The 20,417-nt window shown below is 35.5% G+C and overlaps 1 protein-coding gene and 2 long non-coding RNA genes across 6 annotated transcripts in view; 2 read left to right on the top strand and 1 right to left on the bottom strand.

Annotated features, from left to right (window-relative positions):
- Positions 1 to 4,266, top strand: part of ca9 (carbonic anhydrase IX) — a 15,927-nt gene extending 11,661 nt beyond the window's left edge. For all 4 annotated transcript variants that reach the window (XM_016254624.1, XM_016254621.1, XM_016254623.1 and 1 more), the window contains exons 6-11: positions 1,245 to 1,311; positions 1,402 to 1,559; positions 1,640 to 1,766; positions 2,824 to 2,880; positions 3,111 to 3,204; positions 3,345 to 4,266. In XM_016254624.1, the coding sequence (XP_016110110.1) occupies positions 1,245 to 1,311; positions 1,402 to 1,559; positions 1,640 to 1,766; positions 2,824 to 2,880; positions 3,111 to 3,204; positions 3,345 to 3,432 (591 nt within the window). In that variant the 3' untranslated portion in view covers positions 3,433 to 4,266. The remainder of the gene's footprint in view (positions 1 to 1,244; positions 1,312 to 1,401; positions 1,560 to 1,639; positions 1,767 to 2,823; positions 2,881 to 3,110; positions 3,205 to 3,344) is intronic.
- Positions 4,267 to 7,312: 3,046 nt separating this feature from the next.
- On the top strand, positions 7,313 to 8,760 carry LOC107568651 (uncharacterized). Its single transcript, XR_001606791.1, has 3 exons — positions 7,313 to 7,369; positions 7,600 to 7,693; positions 7,834 to 8,760. It is a non-coding gene; the product is annotated as an uncharacterized lncRNA (long non-coding RNA).
- A 3,809-nt stretch (positions 8,761 to 12,569) lies between these two features.
- LOC107568655 (uncharacterized) lies at positions 12,570 to 15,765 on the bottom strand. Its single transcript, XR_001606792.1, has 2 exons — positions 15,628 to 15,765; positions 12,570 to 13,065 (listed from the first exon to the last, which is right to left on the bottom strand). It is a non-coding gene; the product is annotated as an uncharacterized lncRNA (long non-coding RNA).
- Positions 15,766 to 20,417: the final 4,652 nt, after the last annotated feature.

Raw genomic sequence — 20,417 nt, 5'->3', positions numbered from 1 at the left:
TGTTCCCTCGTTCCCTCGGTTTAACAAATCGTGCCCACGGATTAATAAACCGTACTCACGAATTTCGCAATTCTGACTTTAGAATTGCGTAATTGCGTGATATAGGCTAAACTCGCAATTACGTGTTATAAAGTCAGAATTGCAAGACATAAACTGGCGATTCTCAGGAAAAAAGTCAGAATTGCAAGATATAAAGTCGGAATTGCGAATTATAAAGTCGGAATTGCGAGATATAAAGTCGGAATTGCGAGATATAAAGTCGGAATTGCGAGATATAAAGTCGGAATTGTGAGTTATAAAGTTGGAATTGCGAGTTATAAAGTCGGAATTGCGAGTTATAAAGTCGGAATTGCGAGTTATAAAGTCGGAATTGCGAGTTATAAAGTCGGAATTGCGAGTTATAAAGTCGGAATTGCGAGTTATAAAGTCGGAATTGCGAGTTATAAAGTCGGAATTGCGAGTTATAAAGTCGGAATTGCGAGTTATAAAGTCGGAATTGCGAGTTATAAAGTCGGAATTGCGAGTTATAAAGTCGGAATTGCGAGTTATAAAGTCGGAATTGCGAGTTATAAAGTCGGAATTGCGAGTTATAAAGTCGGAATTGCGAGTTATAAAGTCGGAATTGCGAGTTATAAAGTCGGAATTGCGAGTTATAAAGTCGGAACTGCGAGTTATAAAGTCGGAACTGCGAGTTATAAAGTCGGAACTGCGAGTTATAAAGTCGGAACTTCGCAATATAAAGTCGGAACTGCGAGTTATAAAGTCGGAACTGCGAGTTATGAAGTCGGAACTGCGAGTTATGAAGTCGGAATTGCGAGATATAAAGTCGGAACTGCGAGTTATAAAGTCGGAACAGCGAGTTATAAAGTCACAATACTGAGAACATACAGTCACCCCCCCCCCACCCAAAATTAAGATAAAAAGCCACATAAAACTTGTCGGAACTGCGAGTTATAAAGTCGGAACTGCGAGTTATGAAGTCGGAACTGCGAGTTATGAAGTCGGAATTGCGAGATATAAAGTCGGAACTGCGAGTTATAAAGTCGGAACAGCGAGTTATAAAGTCACAATACTGAGAACATACAGTCACCCCCCCCCCTCCAAAATTGAGATAAAAAGTCGCAATAACCTTTTTAAAAAATTTTATTCAGTGGCGGAAATGGGCTTCCATAGGGTTTGATCACTTCCAATAAAGTCTTTGCAATACATTTGTTAGTATTTCTTTTTGACTTTTTCCTCAACAGATTGGCCTTCGTGACAATGACAACTATGAGAAGATCCTGTCTGCGTTAACAGACATCAGCATTGAGGGTAAGAAACTAATAACTGTCAACAAAGAAAACGTCAAGCATAAAGCACTGATGATTATCATCCGACCTGAGCTGATGGTCTTCTTTTCAGAGTCAGACACTGAGATTCCTGGTTTTAATGTGCGCCATCTACTGCCAGACAGCTTGGACAGGTTTTATAGGTACAGCGGGTCCCTCACGACCCCTCCGTGCTTTCAGACGGTCAGCTGGACTTTGTTCAACGACTCAATCAGAGTCTCAAGAAGACAGGTCAGACTATTCTCACAAGAGAGCATCACGTAATTTATAGCACTCGCTGATCTAAATCAGTCTTGTTTTTCTTTTGTTAGCTAGCAGCCTTGGAGGACACATTGAAAACTGAACACAACAAGCTTTTGTCCAAAAACTTCAGAGCTCCACAACTTCTGCATGGGAGAAAAGTGCTGGCATCTTTCCACACAGGATCCACTGCAAGAAGTATGTACAGTCTGTATTAGGCCTTTTAGCTCTTTAGTGTTTGAAATAATTATGATTTCAAACACATCATGGTGCCACTGTAAACTGCAGCAGGTATAAACCTGATTGTGCTGCAGTTTACAGTGGCCCCATGATGTGTTTGAAATCGTAATTATGAAAATGTCTGAATATCTTTTTACTAGAAACACTAAAAGGTTACATTATCAAATTAGGCATATGTAATCATTTTTTATTCACAATTTGTACAGTGTCCCAACTTTTTTGGAATCGGGTTTGTACATACAGTACACACTGATCTACAAAAATGTTAGCGGATGTGTACACTGTACATGGGAGATTGTTTTTATTTTTTTGTTTCTAAACTCAGATTCTAAGTTAATTTTGTACATAACTGACATACAGTCTATAATTATGTATTGAGGGGCCCATTTTTTTGGTTTGTGTAACTCGGGGTTGGGAAAAAAATTTTTGTTTCTATTTTCCTATATCTATATTATAAAGGTTCAATAATTTAACCTTTATTTAACCAGGCAAGTCAATTAAGAACAGGTACTTATTTTCAATAACAGCCAGGCAGGAGAATTAATATCCCCTGAGAAACATAAAACATATTACAATACATAAACCGATTAAGCAAGGCGGATTGGGTTTTTAAGTTTGGCGTACGAGTTGTAATTATTTTGAAATTGCATGCAAGTACTTTAAAAATTGTCAGTACAATGCAACATGTATATACAATAAGTTATGGCTTCATAACTACCGTTTTATTTTTTGAACCCAACAAACATCTAAATGTCACTTGGTTTAATATTTTGTATTTATAACAATGCCAATGACTTCAAGTTAATATTCAGTTTAACTGCACTGACACTTTAAACTGAATAGAGCCAGATAAAGACACAAACTTTGAAACACTGACACTGAATTAACTTGAGCAGAATAATGACACCATTGTCTTCTGTAGAGCAGAAAGTTAATTTGTTGTTACTGTTGAAACAATCTGTACTGTACAATCAATATGTATTAGCGTATGTATATTTTGTGTTGTGTTTTACAGTAGCCAGTGAAGCTCCACCATCTGAAACGCAAGACAGCAATATAATGGAATCTAACGGTAAGAATGTATCATTTACTGTATATCTACAGCAGGATATAAAAACAGCACGCAGTTCTGTTTATTAACCGCTAGAGCGCCAAAAGTTAGGGCCTGCAGCTTTAATGTTGTCTGCTTCATAGTGCTAACATGGTTTTATTTTCCATTTTCCTTCCTTACTGAAGCTCTCTGTGTGTGACAGTAATATGAACACAATATAAACGCGTTTAAAGGTTGTTGTTTCCCCACAGGACACATTCTGGCGATTATCTTTGGGGTTCTGTTTGCCGTCACGTTGCTGGTCTTCTCCGTCTACACATATGGACAGAGGAAAAAGTACTCAAAGTACGTTCATATCCATCTCTGATTCATCACCACTTCATTTGACTTAAGTGTGTTCACTTTTAATACTCTCTGCTTTCAGAAAGCAGACACGCAGCACAAAAGGCTAAACATGTTTCACTTCTGTCTCTTTTTCTCTACAGGTTTAAAAAAGACTCCAAGCAAAATGTTATTTATAAACCAGCTGCCGTTGAAAAAGACATAGATCAAACCTCTGTTACTGTATCATAAACCACATATTTATTCAGAAACTTGTTTTGTCTTGTTTGTCTTCAGAGTGAGACTTTGGAATAAATTGTTTGCAAATTAGTAGAAATTGCTGCATACACTTTTGGTCCACTTTTTTGTTGTTGCCCTGGTTGTGTATGTGTCTGGAGTTTTAAGTACATACATTTTATTTTTCATTTTGCTGTTTTTTCCATTGAATTGAGGAAATTAATCATAACATATTATTCATCCACCTTCCAAGATGTATAATGGTTCTCTAACAGTATCTGAGCAGAACCTAGTTTACATATAGATAAACTGTCAAACCACAGCCATTCATTTATATATTACCCAGATAGTGACCACTAACTCTCTCTCTCCAGTCATCTGACACTAGACTTCAGAAACTATATTTTAGTCTTGACATACAATTTCAAAATTGTAAGTGTATAATGAGTTTGTGAAGCCGTGTTGTTTTCAGTCTGTGTCTCTCAGAACAGACTGTTCTTTACTGCATGTATGTATCAAACACGGTCCAGAACACTAAACATTCACACGAGGATTCCTGTCAGCACCAGCAATGTTTAAGACCATTAAACTTTGAATCTGGAAAATCCACGAGTTAACTTGTGTTATATATAAGTCATGACAGGTCATGTAGAGGTGTGTATTTCAACACAATTCTGTTGAAGACTGACTGTGAAGCATGCAATCCAATGCATTTGGCAGGTCAGGGGGTCAGTTCTCACATTTCAGTAAGATATTTACTAAAGGGCAGAGGTCACATGACTGAGAGCCTAAAAGCCACAAATACCGGTAACACTTTGTACATTAACGTGAGTTAATGCAATAGCTAACTGCTGAAACAGTGATTTTACAGCATTTATTTGGTTAATGTCAATTACCAAAATTTAAAAAAAAAAGTAACATTAAAGGGATAGTTCTCCTACAAATGATAATTCTGTCATCATTTACTCATCCTCATATTGTTCTAAACCTGTATGAGTTTCTGGAAACACTTTAGTATAAGGACCGATTCTCACTATTAACGAGTTGCTTATTAGCATGCCTATTATTAACATATTTGCTGTTTATTAGTGCTTATAAAACACATTCTGGATGAGCATATTCTGCATCTCTAATCCTACCCAATACCTAAACTTAACAACTACCTTACTATTAATAAGCAGCAGTTAATTAAGGTAAAAGCCATAATTAATGGTGAGAATTGAACCTTAATGTGTGAGTTTCTTTCTATTTTGGATAGTAGATCTTTTGGAGAATGTTGGTAACCAGAGTTTTTTTCCATACTATGAAAGTCAATGGGCACCAGCAACTTACCCACTTTCTTCACACAGGTTTGGAACAACTTGATGGTGAGTAAATGATAACATAATCGTCATTTTTGGGTGAACTATCCCTTTAATCTGCTGTGCACATGATATCCAAGCCATTTACTAAAGTTAATAAATTGGACATTATTGTGCAATGCACCACAAATATCCTCCTAACCATATGAAAACATTAACTGATGGATTCATTTATGATCCACATAAATGTGTACCATATCTTCTAAATATTTTGCTTCCCCCAAATAACTCCACGAAAAGTCCATGAAATGATTAACAGGGTGTTTTTAATCTTTTTGTCAAATCAAATTTGCATATGAACAGCAATCTGATTCCCTGTTTGGCACATCATATTCTTAGAAACTTTATAAAGCAGCATTAAAATGTTACATAATTACAAGAAGTCCTTTTGTAATTGAAATTCAGGAAAGCACCGAGTTATTGTATCCAATATCCAATATTCAGAACGCAATACATTAACACAGAAGCACACCGAACGCTAGTGGTTACTGAGGAGCTGCCAACATCCAGAGAAGCAAACCTGAACGCTGCATCAACACAGAACCGCTGCAACACTCTTAAAAATAAAGGTGCTTCACGATGCCATAGAAGAACCTTTTTGTCTAAATGGTTCCATAAAGAACCTTCAACTAACATCTGAAGAAGCTTTCTGTTTCGTTGTGGCGAAAGAAGGTTCTTCAGATTATAAAAAGGTAAGAACGAGATGGATCTTGACTGACTGGTTTTTCTATGACATCGCTGTGAGCACCTTTATTTTTAAGAGTGACCTTCTCTGTGGTCTGTCATGTACCGTAATGAGCGTGTGCTGGATGCGTTTTAAGGCTAACAGACTGGAAAATTGGTAATGTGTAAATGCAGTGATGTTAGTATGCTGGGTTAGGAATTAAAGCTATGTTAGTGTAACTCACTGAGAAGACAAGTGTGGATCTACATACAGCAGCATAGAGTAAGTGTCAGATAACTACAACTGTGATGACCACTCAAGGCCGACAGGCCCAGCACCAGCTGAAGAACATGTGACCCTGGACCACAGAACCAGCCATTTTTTTAAAATTGAGATTTATACATCTGAAAGCTAAACAAATGAGCTTTCCATTGATGTATGGTTTGTTAGGATAGGACAATATTTGGCCGAGATACAAAAATCTGGAATCTGAGAGTGCAAAAAAATCTAAATATTGAGAAAATCATCTTTAAAGTTGTCCAAATGAAGTTCTTAGCAATGCATATTACTAATCAAAAATTAAGTTTTGATATATTTACGGTAAGAAATTTACAAAATATCTTCATGGAACATGATCTTTACTTAATATCCTAATGATTTTTGGCATAAAAGAAAAATCAATAATTTGGACCCATACAATGTATTGTTGGCTATTGCTACAAACAAAGAAGACCTAAGACATTTGAGCAACTAGAAGCCTGTATTAGACAAGAATGGGACAACATTCCTATTCTTAAACTTGAGCAACTTGTCTCCTCAGACGTTTGCAGACTGTTATAAAAAGAAGAGGGGATGCCACACAGTGGTAAACATGGCCTTGTCCCAACTTTTTTGAGATGTGTTGATGCCATGAAATTTAAAATCAACTTATTTTTCCCTTAAAATTATACATTTTCTCAGTTTAAACATTTGATATGTCATCTATGTTGTATTCTGAATAAAATATTGAAATTTGAAACTTCCACATCATTGCATTCTGTTTTTATTCACAATTTGTACAGTGTCCCAACTTTTTTGGAATCGGGTTTGTACATACAGTACACACTGATCTACAAAAATGTTAGCAGATGTGTACACTGTACATGGGAGATTGTTTTTATTTTTTTGTTTCTAAACTCAGATTCTAAGTTAATTTTGTACATAACTGACATACAGTCTATAATTATGTATTGAGGGGCCCATTTTTTTGGTTTGTGTAACTCGGGGTTGGGAAAAAAATTTTTGTTTCTATTTTCCTATATCTATATTATAAAGGTTCAATAATTTAACCTTTATTTAACCAGGCAAGTCAATTAAGAACAGGTACTTATTTTCAATAACAGCCAGGCAGGAGAATTAATATCCCCTGAGAAACATAAAACATATTACAATACATAAACCGATTAAGCAAGGCGGATTGGGTTTTTAAGTTTGGCGTACGAGTTGTAATTATTTTGAAATTGCATGCAAGTACTTTAAAAATTGTCAGTACAATGCAACATGTATATACAATAAGTTATGGCTTCATAACTACCGTTTTATTTTTTGAACCCAACAAACATCTAAATGTCACTTGGTTTAATATTTTGTATTTATAACAATGCCAATGACTTCAAGTTAATATTCAGTTTAACTGCACTGACACTTTAAACTGAATAGAGCCAGATAAAGACACAAACTTTGAAACACTGACACTGAATTAACTTGAGCAGAATAATGACACCATTGTCTTCTGTAGAGCAGAAAGTTAATTTGTTGTTACTGTTGAAACAATCTGTACTGTACAATCAATATGTATTAGCGTATGTATATTTTGTGTTGTGTTTTACAGTAGCCAGTGAAGCTCCACCATCTGAAACGCAAGACAGCAATATAATGGAATCTAACGGTAAGAATGTATCATTTACTGTATATCTACAGCAGGATATAAAAACAGCACGCAGTTCTGTTTATTAACCGCTAGAGCGCCAAAAGTTAGGGCCTGCAGCTTTAATGTTGTCTGCTTCATAGTGCTAACATGGTTTTATTTTCCATTTTCCTTCCTTACTGAAGCTCTCTGTGTGTGACAGTAATATGAACACAATATAAACGCGTTTAAAGGTTGTTGTTTCCCCACAGGACACATTCTGGCGATTATCTTTGGGGTTCTGTTTGCCGTCACGTTGCTGGTCTTCTCCGTCTACACATATGGACAGAGGAAAAAGTACTCAAAGTACGTTCATATCCATCTCTGATTCATCACCACTTCATTTGACTTAAGTGTGTTCACTTTTAATACTCTCTGCTTTCAGAAAGCAGACACGCAGCACAAAAGGCTAAACATGTTTCACTTCTGTCTCTTTTTCTCTACAGGTTTAAAAAAGACTCCAAGCAAAATGTTATTTATAAACCAGCTGCCGTTGAAAAAGACATAGATCAAACCTCTGTTACTGTATCATAAACCACATATTTATTCAGAAACTTGTTTTGTCTTGTTTGTCTTCAGAGTGAGACTTTGGAATAAATTGTTTGCAAATTAGTAGAAATTGCTGCATACACTTTTGGTCCACTTTTTTGTTGTTGCCCTGGTTGTGTATGTGTCTGGAGTTTTAAGTACATACATTTTATTTTTCATTTTGCTGTTTTTTCCATTGAATTGAGGAAATTAATCATAACATATTATTCATCCACCTTCCAAGATGTATAATGGTTCTCTAACAGTATCTGAGCAGAACCTAGTTTACATATAGATAAACTGTCAAACCACAGCCATTCATTTATATATTACCCAGATAGTGACCACTAACTCTCTCTCTCCAGTCATCTGACACTAGACTTCAGAAACTATATTTTAGTCTTGACATACAATTTCAAAATTGTAAGTGTATAATGAGTTTGTGAAGCCGTGTTGTTTTCAGTCTGTGTCTCTCAGAACAGACTGTTCTTTACTGCATGTATGTATCAAACACGGTCCAGAACACTAAACATTCACACGAGGATTCCTGTCAGCACCAGCAATGTTTAAGACCATTAAACTTTGAATCTGGAAAATCCACGAGTTAACTTGTGTTATATATAAGTCATGACAGGTCATGTAGAGGTGTGTATTTCAACACAATTCTGTTGAAGACTGACTGTGAAGCATGCAATCCAATGCATTTGGCAGGTCAGGGGGTCAGTTCTCACATTTCAGTAAGATATTTACTAAAGGGCAGAGGTCACATGACTGAGAGCCTAAAAGCCACAAATACCGGTAACACTTTGTACATTAACGTGAGTTAATGCAATAGCTAACTGCTGAAACAGTGATTTTACAGCATGTATTTGGTTAATGTCAATTACCAAAATTTAAAAAAAAAAGTAACATTAAAGGGATAGTTCTCCTACAAATGATAATTCTGTCATCATTTACTCATCCTCATATTGTTCTAAACAAAAAATATTTGGTAACACTTTAGTATAGGGACTGATTCTCATAATTAACTAGTTGCTTATTAGCATGCCTATTATTAACATATTTGCTGTTTATTAGTGCTTATAAAACACATTCTGGATGAGCATATTCTGCATCTCTAATCCTACCCAATACCTAAACTTAACAACTACCTTACTATTAATAAGCAGCAGTTAATTAAGGTAAAAGCCATAATTAATGGTGAGAATTGAACCTTAATGTGTGAGTTTCTTTCTATTTTGGATAGTAGATCTTTTGGAGAATGTTGGTAACCAGAGTTTTTTTCCATACTATGAAAGTCAATGGGCACCAGCAACTTACCCACTTTCTTTTCTCCGTCTACACATATGGACAGAGGAAAAAGTACTCAAAGTACGTTCATATCCATCTCTGATTCATCACCACTTCATTTGACTTAAGTGTGTTCACTTTTAATACTCTCTGCTTTCAGAAAGCAGACACGCAGCACAAAAGGCTAAACATGTTTCACTTCTGTCTCTTTTTCTCTACAGGTTTAAAAAAGACTCCAAGCAAAATGTTATTTATAAACCAGCTGCCGTTGAAAAAGACATAGATCAAACCTCTGTTACTGTATCATAAACCACATATTTATTCAGAAACTTGTTTTGTCTTGTTTGTCTTCAGAGTGAGACTTTGGAATAAATTGTTTGCAAATTAGTAGAAATTGCTGCATACACTTTTGGTCCACTTTTTTGTTGTTGCCCTGGTTGTGTATGTGTCTGGAGTTTTAAGTACATACATTTTATTTTTCATTTTGCTGTTTTTTCCATTGAATTGAGGAAATTAATCATAACATATTATTCATCCACCTTCCAAGATGTATAATGGTTCTCTAACAGTATCTGAGCAGAACCTAGTTTACATATAGATAAACTGTCAAACCACAGCCATTCATTTATATATTACCCAGATAGTGACCACTAACTCTCTCTCTCCAGTCATCTGACACTAGACTTCAGAAACTATATTTTAGTCTTGACATACAATTTCAAAATTGTAAGTGTATAATGAGTTTGTGAAGCCGTGTTGTTTTCAGTCTGTGTCTCTCAGAACAGACTGTTCTTTACTGCATGTATGTATCAAACACGGTCCAGAACACTAAACATTCACACGAGGATTCCTGTCAGCACCAGCAATGTTTAAGACCATTAAACTTTGAATCTGGAAAATCCACGAGTTAACTTGTGTTATATATAAGTCATGACAGGTCATGTAGAGGTGTGTATTTCAACACAATTCTGTTGAAGACTGACTGTGAAGCATGCAATCCAATGCATTTGGCAGGTCAGGGGGTCAGTTCTCACATTTCAGTAAGATATTTACTAAAGGGCAGAGGTCACATGACTGAGAGCCTAAAAGCCACAAATACCGGTAACACTTTGTACATTAACGTGAGTTAATGCAATAGCTAACTGCTGAAACAGTGATTTTACAGCATTTATTTGGTTAATGTCAATTACCAAAATTTAAAAAAAAAAGTAACATTAAAGGGATAGTTCTCCTACAAATGATAATTCTGTCATCATTTACTCATCCTCATATTGTTCTAAACCTGTATGAGTTTCTGGAAACACTTTAGTATAAGGACCGATTCTCACTATTAACGAGTTGCTTATTAGCATGCCTATTATTAACATATTTGCTGTTTATTAGTGCTTATAAAACACATTCTGGATGAGCATATTCTGCATCTCTAATCCTACCCAATACCTAAACTTAATAACTACCTTACTATTAATAAGCAGCAGTTAATTAAGGTAAAAGCCATAATTAATGGTGAGAATTGAACCTTAATGTATGAGTTTCTTTCTATTTTGGATAGTAGATCTTTTGGAGAATGTTGGTAACCAGAGTTTTTTTCCATACTATGAAAGTCAATGGGAACCAGCAACTTACCCACTTTCTTCACACAGGTTTGGAACAACTTGATGGTGAGTAAATGATAACATAATCGTCATTTTTGGGTGAACTATCCCTTTAATCTGCTGTGCACATGATATCCAAGCCATTTACTAAAGTTAATAAATTGGACATTATTGTGCAATGCACCACAAATATCCTCCTAACCATATGAAAACATTAACTGATGGATTCATTTATGATCCACATAAATGTGTACCATATCTTCTAAATATTTTGCTTCCCCCAAATAACTCCACGAAAAGTCCATGAAATGATTAACAGGGTGTTTTTAATCTTTTTGTCAAATCAAATTTGCATATGAACAGCAATCTGATTCCCTGTTTGGCACATCATATTCTTAGAAACTTTATAAAGCAGCATTAAAATGTTACATAATTACAAGAAGTCCTTTTGTAATTGAAATTCAGGAAAGCACCGAGTTATTGTATCCAATATCCAATATTCAGAACGCAATACATTAACACAGAAGCACACCGAACGCTAGTGGTTACTGAGGAGCTGCCAACATCCAGAGAAGCAAACCTGAACGCTGCATCAACACAGAACCGCTGCAACACTCTTAAAAATAAAGGTGCTTCACGATGCCATAGAAGAACCTTTTTGTCTAAATGGTTCCATAAAGAACCTTCAACTAACATCTGAAGAAGCTTTCTGTTTCGTTGTGGCGAAAGAAGGTTCTTCAGATTATAAAAAGGTAAGAACGAGATGGATCTTGACTGACTGGTTTTTCTATGACATCGCTGTGAGCACCTTTATTTTTAAGAGTGACCTTCTCTGTGGTCTGTCATGTACCGTAATGAGCGTGTGCTGGATGCGTTTTAAGGCTAACAGACTGGAAAATTGGTAATGTGTAAATGCAGTGATGTTAGTATGCTGGGTTAGGAATTAAAGCTATGTTAGTGTAACTCACTGAGAAGACAAGTGTGGATCTACATACAGCAGCATAGAGTAAGTGTCAGATAACTACAACTGTGATGACCACTCAAGGCCGACAGGCCCAGCACCAGCTGAAGAACATGTGACCCTGGACCACAGAACCAGCCATTTTTTTAAAATTGAGATTTATACATCTGAAAGCTAAACAAATGAGCTTTCCATTGATGTATGGTTTGTTAGGATAGGACAATATTTGGCCGAGATACAAAAATCTGGAATCTGAGAGTGCAAAAAAATCTAAATATTGAGAAAATCATCTTTAAAGTTGTCCAAATGAAGTTCTTAGCAATGCATATTACTAATCAAAAATTAAGTTTTGATATATTTACGGTAAGAAATTTACAAAATATCTTCATGGAACATGATCTTTACTTAATATCCTAATGATTTTTGGCATAAAAGAAAAATCAATAATTTGGACCCATACAATGTATTGTTGGCTATTGCTACAAATATACCCCCAGAGACTGAACACTGCTTTTGTGCTCCAGGGTCACATATTAACATGAACAGAAGATTCTGTTAGATATGTAAAGGTTGCATTCAATTGTCAGAAATATATTGAAAATTTAGTTTTTCAGTTGCTTTGTGATTCCTGTTCTCTACTGATCAAAATGAGCTACAAACAACAGACTATGCTGATGAAAGACGATCACCAAGCATCAGTCTGTCCGGCATAATTACACCGAAATGATTAAGACATTTGTTCTGTTTGAAAAAGTGAAATGTTTTCCATTCACAAGACATATAATGTGTTTCAAAATGTACAAAGCTGTTATGAAAACTCTTCAGGGTTTTAATGACAGTAAATGGAAATGCTCTGGACTTTATACATGTATGTGCGTAATAATGATAACATGAGTAAAAGAGGGTGAAACTGGTGCTCTGTTTGATCGCTCGTCCCCTTAAAGCGGCTTCGGTCAGAACGTACAGGACATCAGCAAATAAAACTCAAAACCACAAACATTTACAAGAAGAGCTGGACAATGATGCTTTTAAAACAGAATAATATTAGAGATCTGTCTTATTGATTTGCATTCAGATCAAGCTATTTACAGTGTTTCTGTGACAGCCTGATGGCCGTTGGCCCCGTAGAGATGGCTGATGCTGGAGGGGACGTGTCTGGATCCCCTCGGGGTCTGAGCTGGTGATTGTGCTCTTCACAAAGCGCTGCCATTCACTCGAGCAGCAGGCTCAGCCCATCTGTCGTCCTAGATCTCGCTAGGCATGACAAAAACCATCTTATGAAGATTCCCCCTCAGCTTTCCTGCCTGCAGAAACAACCAAGAGCAGACACAGTTAGACAGACAACAGCTTTTCAAGGGCCTGGGAATGTGTGGTACAGTACTGCATTGATCTGTGGGAATATTAGACACAGACACCTTTGAAAGACAGTCTTTAGAAAAAGGACAGGGGCTGGATTCATGAAAGATTCTTAAGAGTAAAATTCTTCAGAACTGGTCGTCTTTTTCTACCTTGAAATATGGTACAGTGGCGTCTAACAGGAGAAAGACTTGTTTCTCTCTCTCATGCACATGTACAACGATCCACTGTAATCACTCACTTAATTGTAGGGGCTCCAAAGACACTTAAATACACTAAACTACATAAAGTTGCTTTTAGAATAAAGTTGAGAATATGCCCAAAAACTTTACAAGTTTGGTAACACTTTAGTATAAGAACCAATTCTCACTATTAACTAGTTTATTAGCGTGTCTATTTTTAACATATTAGCTGTTTATTAGTACTTATAAAGCACATATTCTGCATGAGCATATTCTACCTTACTAACTATTAATAAGCAGCTAATTAGGAGTTATTGAAAAAAATAGTTAATGGTTTGTTATAAGCGAGAATTAGAAAGACTTGTTTCTCTCTCTCATGCACATGTACAACGATCCACTGTAATCACTCACTTAATTGTAGGGGCTCCAAAGACACTTAAATACACTAAACTACATAAAGTTGCTTTTAGAATAAAGTTGAGAATATGCCCAAAAACTTTACAAGTTTGGTAACACTTTAGTATAAGAACCAATTCTCACTATTAACTAGTTTATTAGCGTGTCTATTTTTAACATATTAGCTGTTTATTAGTACTTATAAAGCACATTCTGCATGAGCATATTCTACCTTACTAACTATTAATAAGCAGCTAATTAGGAGTTATTGAAAAAAATAGTTAATGGTTTGTTATAAGCGAGAATGTAACCTTAAAATTAAGGCTTCATTTGTTAACATTAGTTAACTACATTAGTATACATGAACAAACAATAACCAATACGTATACATCCCTTATTAATATTGGTCAATGTTAATTTCATAATTTTCTAATGCATTTTTTAAATCAAAATTTGTACCTGCTATAATTTGTCAATGCACTTGTATTTTTACTGACATTACCAAAAAAAAAAAAGCTTTAAAATACTTTGCTAATTTATGTTAGCTAATGCATTAACAAAATAGGAACTTAATGTAAAGTGATGCCAACATTTTCACAAAAATGTTTCAATTCTCGCTATTAATAAACCATTAATACAACTTTTGCCTCAACAACTACCTTACTAACTATTAATAAGCAGCTTATTAGGAGTTTATTAAGTTGAGGTATTAGGGATGTAGAATATGCTCATGCAGAATGTGTGCTTTATAAACACTAATAAACAGCCAATATGTTAATAATAGGCATGCTAATAAGAAAGTTAATAGTGATATGGTTCTTATACTAAAGTGTTACCAAATATTCTTATCTTTTTTTCTGTAGACAGCACATAAAAGAATCTTCTCACAAATCAATGTAAATAAGCTCCTAAAGACTTTTTACGAGTTCCAAATTCAGTAGAAACTCAACTCATATTTTTAATTTTATATTTTTAGTGGTAAAAATAAAACTCAAGACAGATGCAGGACACATTCACGATTGAGAAAGCGCAATAAAGCCTGTGCAAATCAATGCAACAGACCGCTACATCTTCAGACAGGTTCTTTACAAATAACTATTTCAAATTCATGGTGTATAAAAAATGCAATAGCGTGTCCTAAATTCTCATTCTCTATGAAAATAGTGCACATGTTTATGATTATTACAGTATGATTATTTCTGCAGCTGATCTGAGCCTATGGCAAGAACTGCCATATAATCAGATAACACCATAACCTGTCAATTTATTTTCAAGACAGAAAATAATGTTCTTAGAATTGAATCTTAAGTTCGTAAGAATGTTCCTACAGTGGGGCAAATAAGTATTTGATACACTGCTGATTTTTCAAGTTTTCCCTGAGACTTTAGTCTTTGCAACTTCAGGGATCTTATCTGTGCACAATCAGCTTGTAACACTCCAAAGAGAAAGGAACACTTAAAATCGCATCATATGACCCCTTTAATACATTTCTTAACTTCCTTTTTTTAAGAACATTTCTGTGAATCCAGCTTCAGAGGAAACAAATATAATGAATGAAGTTAAAGTGTTGTTTTACGTCTAAATGACGAGAACTCCCCCCATCCAATTTTTTTTTTTACAATATTATTCTTTGGGATGCAGTGGAATAAATGTTTGAGATACTTGACAAACATGCTTAAATATAGTAGCAGAGTAAAAATACTTTGTTACTATCCACAATTGTGGAAATATGGGGGCCTGCTGATATATGATTCACAGTCGACTGATGAACATCTGGAAGCACATGACTGTAAAGCAGTGTCCTCCAAACCTGGTGCTCGAACCCAGGGCTCAGAAACCCTTGCTACAGAGCTCAGACTTCAGATTGGATTACAGTTTAGACTCTCTTAGGCATCACTGAAGTCTGTAAAGCGTGTGAATGTCACGTCTTACGTGTGCAGAGAGCATTGAGGCTGTGTAGTGATCCTCCAGATGAGAAGAACGCCCAGACGCCCATCAGCAGCGTAATGACATACACAGGAGGCAGACTGCCCTCATACAGCGGATTCAGCAGTGACTGACACAAGGGAAGAGAGAAAATGCCTTTTAGACTAGTAGCAGAGTAAGTGATGTATACCCTAATACAACTGCAGACCCAACTGGATCGAGACTGGACACATTTAATATTTGAGATGCATGGTAATGCGAGATAAAAACAGGGTCAAAGTCTGCAGAGTTATTAAAAAAAAAGCAATCTCTGAGCAATAACATTTCCTGGGGAAAGTTTATAGACACAAATAACCCAAGCGGTGCGTATGAAACCGAAACAGTCCCGGTCCTGTAACGTCATGCTCTGGATCTGCATCCAGAGGAAACATTAGACATCTGAGCAAGCCCGTCTAAAGCAGCGTTACCATGTAATAACACAGTGCGTCTGGTGTAACTTTACACCATCACAAGCTACAGGCGCTACATCAAGCTATGAGAATCTCTAATGACAGAATTCATTTACAAAGCTTACATACAATACAGTTCAACAGTGTGGGATCTTTTAAATGCTTTTGGAAAAAGTCTCTTCTGCTCACAAAGCCTGCACTTATTTGATCAAACTTAGTCAAAAGTTAAAATTGCTGTTTTCTATGTGAACATATAGTAAAAATTAGGGCTGCACAATTAATCGAAATTCTAATTATGATTACAATTATGGATGCCACAATTACTTAATCGTTCAAAGTCCACTTATGTTATTCTGCGTGCTTAAGATGTGTTTTTTTCTTTCTACATGTTTTCTTAAGGGTTTTGCCCATAATTATTTTAGTTTTAGTATAACATTTCATATTTTTACTTTTTTTATAATTTAAAGAAGAAACCAATCCGATGTGTAGTTGACATTTGAGGTTTAATACTATAGAAAAGCACTAAAGGTTTTTCAGTTAGAGTGTTTTCAGCTTGTTTATTTTCATATAAAAACACAGCATGCAGTTGCATTAAACAATGGTATAAACATCATTCTATGTAAATTGTGATAATCGTAATTAATAATCGCAATTACAATTTCAAGGAAATAATCGACAATTATGATTTTTGTCAATCGTGCAGCAAATTAAATTAAAAATGTAAATTTTTAAATCGGCCAATCACAATGCACTGGGTCAGCTGGCCAATCAGAGCAGACTGCGCTTGTCGAAGGAGGGGCTTTGTAGAAAACAACGCGTTTGAGAGAGGCGGGGCATAGAGGACCTACAATAATGTACAGTATTTGAAAAATAATGTGTTTTTTGAACATTAAAGCATGTCAACATATTCTGTTACACCAAATACACAAAATAATGATCCTTAAAATAGCATCATATGACCCCTTTAAAATTAAAAAAATTTAAGAACACTGCCTTGAAGAAAGATGCATTTCTTTCTTGTATCTTTTTTTGTGTAAGAATTTCATCCAGGTTTGGAATGACATGAAAGAGAATAAATGATGACAATTTTTGATGATCATTTGTATCCCTTTAATAAATAATAAAAGGTTTTAAACCTTCTGGACTAATGAATTTTCGCACACTGAAGGACTTTTACATTATTATTATTTTATTTATTAATTTATTTCCCCCCCAAAAGGATTGCACTCTCAAAGAGCAATTTCTAGTCAGCATTTCAGAAATGAGCATAACTAGAAGAATTCCTATGATTTTTCCAGGCCTGGAAACCACAACTTTAAAATTTCCTGATATTCCTACATTTTTCATAACTGTGGGTAGCCTGTTATTATAAACAGTAAAAACTATATAGCAGTGTAGTAATATATAAGAATATTAAAATTGAAGAAAAACATTTAAGGGATAAAACGGACCAAAATGAAGTGAACAAAAACGATCAGAGTTAGGGATGTCTGCCAAACATTATGTTTTTAGTATCACTGAGAAATTTTAAATCAGGTTCTTACATGAGCATTATAATTATAAACGTAACATTTAAAAGATAATATTTAAAAACTGAACCAATCAAGAGCAAAGCATAATAAGAGATGTCCTCTTGATAATGTAATATACAGGTGTTTCCTGTAAAAGTAGAACCTAACAACATGACCTTTACTCGGTCTCACAAAAAAAAAACAGCTGTCATATGTTTGTTTTTCAACGCCAGCTTCCAGATTTCATGGCCAAATCCAGAATAAAATATGAAAGTAGTGTTGTGTTTTTCACACAAATATTTTTTTTTGACTGACCTACGTCGGTGACCTACGTGATTATTAGGGTTGCAAAAAGGTGGAAAATTTCCAGTAAATTTCGGAAACATATCAGAAATTCCAGGATTTTTGGAAAGTTTCCGGAAATTTTCCACCCCTTTGCAACCCTAGTGATTATTAAATAAAATATACATCTTTCCCCAACAGCAGGACTGGTTTGTGTCATTTGCCAAGTGCTTTGTCATATGTTGACATACAAACAGCACATGTGAAAGCTGTTGGATCAGTTGATTACTCATGGCCCATGAGGCTTTGCAGGAGCTCACCTGCTGTAATGAAGTAATACTGCGAGTCTCCAAAGATGCCGACCGTCCCGGGACCCAGAGAGTCAGACAGGACGTTGATCATTGAGAACGCTCCACTCATGATCCCAAAGCCCAGCCCAGCCACTGCACACGAAACACACACAGACATCTGATCAAACCTGCCATCCAGTGATCCTGAGTGCAACATGAAACACAACAACAGCTGAGCACAGTTTACCGTAAGCCATCTGTCGCACCGAAATAGCTGAGCCGTCGTCATCACTAATGGCTGCCAGACCCTCGTTGGCCTTCCTGATGAATCAACACAAGAGCTCAAAATGAATCAGCGTTTCAAAAAACCCAAGTTTCCTCAGAATCAACTGAGAGCAGGGAAACTGCTCGAGGACAAAAGACATGGGAGCCTTTAACAGCAGAAACTGGAAGCAGCGATCATTATTCATTATAACAGAATGAATTCCAAAATCATGGCATCTATCTGTCACTTTCATAATTTAAGGTAAGAGAGTACAGGAAATATTATTTTTTAATGCAGTGGTCAATTTTGAGATTTTTTTGTCTACTTTGCTTCCATAACATGACTAGTGAAACGAAAACATACAAAATATACATTTAAGTATATATTTAAGTAATTTGCATCTGTAGATTTCAATTACAATACATGTTTTTAAAGCCCGTTTTCTCAAAACTAGTTTTCTTCCTTACACAGCGGCAGAAATCTACATTTTCCCAGATCTTACATACTCCAAACCTTAGTTTTATTCCTATTAATATTCTGCAGGTTTTTACAGAGGGATTTGTTAACATATCATTCATGTGTTACATGTAACATTTCATTCCTAAAAACATGGTGAAAATGTATTGTGTTTTTTAAAAACTGTTGACAGCATTTTCTGACTGTTTCTCTGTATTCTGAAAAAAAAAAAAAAAGAATTTTCAACTTGATTGCATCCGACCTTCAGATTTCTGTTCTGGAAAAGTATGCAAATAAGTGCACATTTAAGGAGACACTGCCTCACTTGCATATACATAAAAAGTTCAGAAAACGTTCTAATGGAAACTAGACTGAAGATTTGTGGTTCTGGATTTCTTATCGTGTATAGCACACAGTGTTGCCAACTTAGCAATTTTGTTGCTAAATTTCGCAACTTTTCAGACTACCCTAGCAAGGTTTTCTTCCAAAAGCACCTAGCAACAAATTTAGCTATTTTTAAAATTTTATTTGGCTACTTTTAGCAACTTTTGATAAGTGACTCAAACAATAAAAAGGCACACATTTTCCATCTAAATTTCACAAAAAGAGGAAACCAAAGATGCCTAGAAGTACATACATTACATTAATTAAGATATTGCTGTTTGCAGTTGTTCAATTTGATAATAAAATAATAATTTAATAATTGTTCATTTATGATAAACCTTGTAAGTAGCTTGTACATGTGATTGTTGATCAGTTAGTACACTGTAAGAAAAAAATCTAGATAATTGTCACAGGCAGTGCAGGCCAAAAAATAAGGCCTACAGACCTTAACCTTGGTTGGGATGTTGGTGCCATTGCTTGCTAATGAGGCACAAAGACTCACCTTAAATGGCCAATAGGAGGTGCTACAATAAAGGTAAGCACATTTTGGGTCACAAAACCTCAACCATACATCATGTGGTGAATCCTACTTTGGCAAACTAGTCCAAAGCCGCTCTGCTGGTCAGAACAAAACAGTTCAGAAAGATTCTCTGGAGTCTGTTATTAATAATGCAACAGCAGAGCTTTGACTGATCAGATCTAGACGCTGCATGCAATACAAGTCACCTTGGATAACTAGAAAGTGCGTTCAGGAAGTATTGAGACCAAATTATTGTTGTTTCATGTATTTTATGTCGCAGCCTTATGTCAGATTCTCCTCTTTGGCCTGGGCCACTTTCTCTGGTGATGTGAGAACAAGAAGAGATTCGGTGAGACAGCCTTCATTTACAACCTCAGAAACACAGAAACACATAAAACGAGCAGGCAATCATAATATTAAAAAAAACTATAAAAATGATGAGAATGACTGTTATCTTTCTCTACGAACCCAGATTCTTTCATATAGAGTATATGTGACCCTGGACCACAAAACCAGTCATAAGGGTCCTTTTTTTGAAATTGAGATTTATGCATCATCTGAAAGCTGAATAAATCAGCTCTCCATTGATGTATGGTTTGTTAGGATCTGACAATATTTGGCTGATACACAACTATTTGA

This window comes from Sinocyclocheilus grahami, unplaced genomic scaffold, assembly GCF_001515645.1.
Source record: "Sinocyclocheilus grahami isolate Dianchi unplaced genomic scaffold, SAMN03320097.WGS_v1.1 scaffold1268.1, whole genome shotgun sequence".
NCBI classification, from domain to species: Eukaryota; Metazoa; Chordata; class Actinopteri; order Cypriniformes; family Cyprinidae; genus Sinocyclocheilus; species Sinocyclocheilus grahami.
Note: the sequence above shows the minus strand (reverse complement) of the source record. Positions and strands in the feature narration are given on the sequence as shown.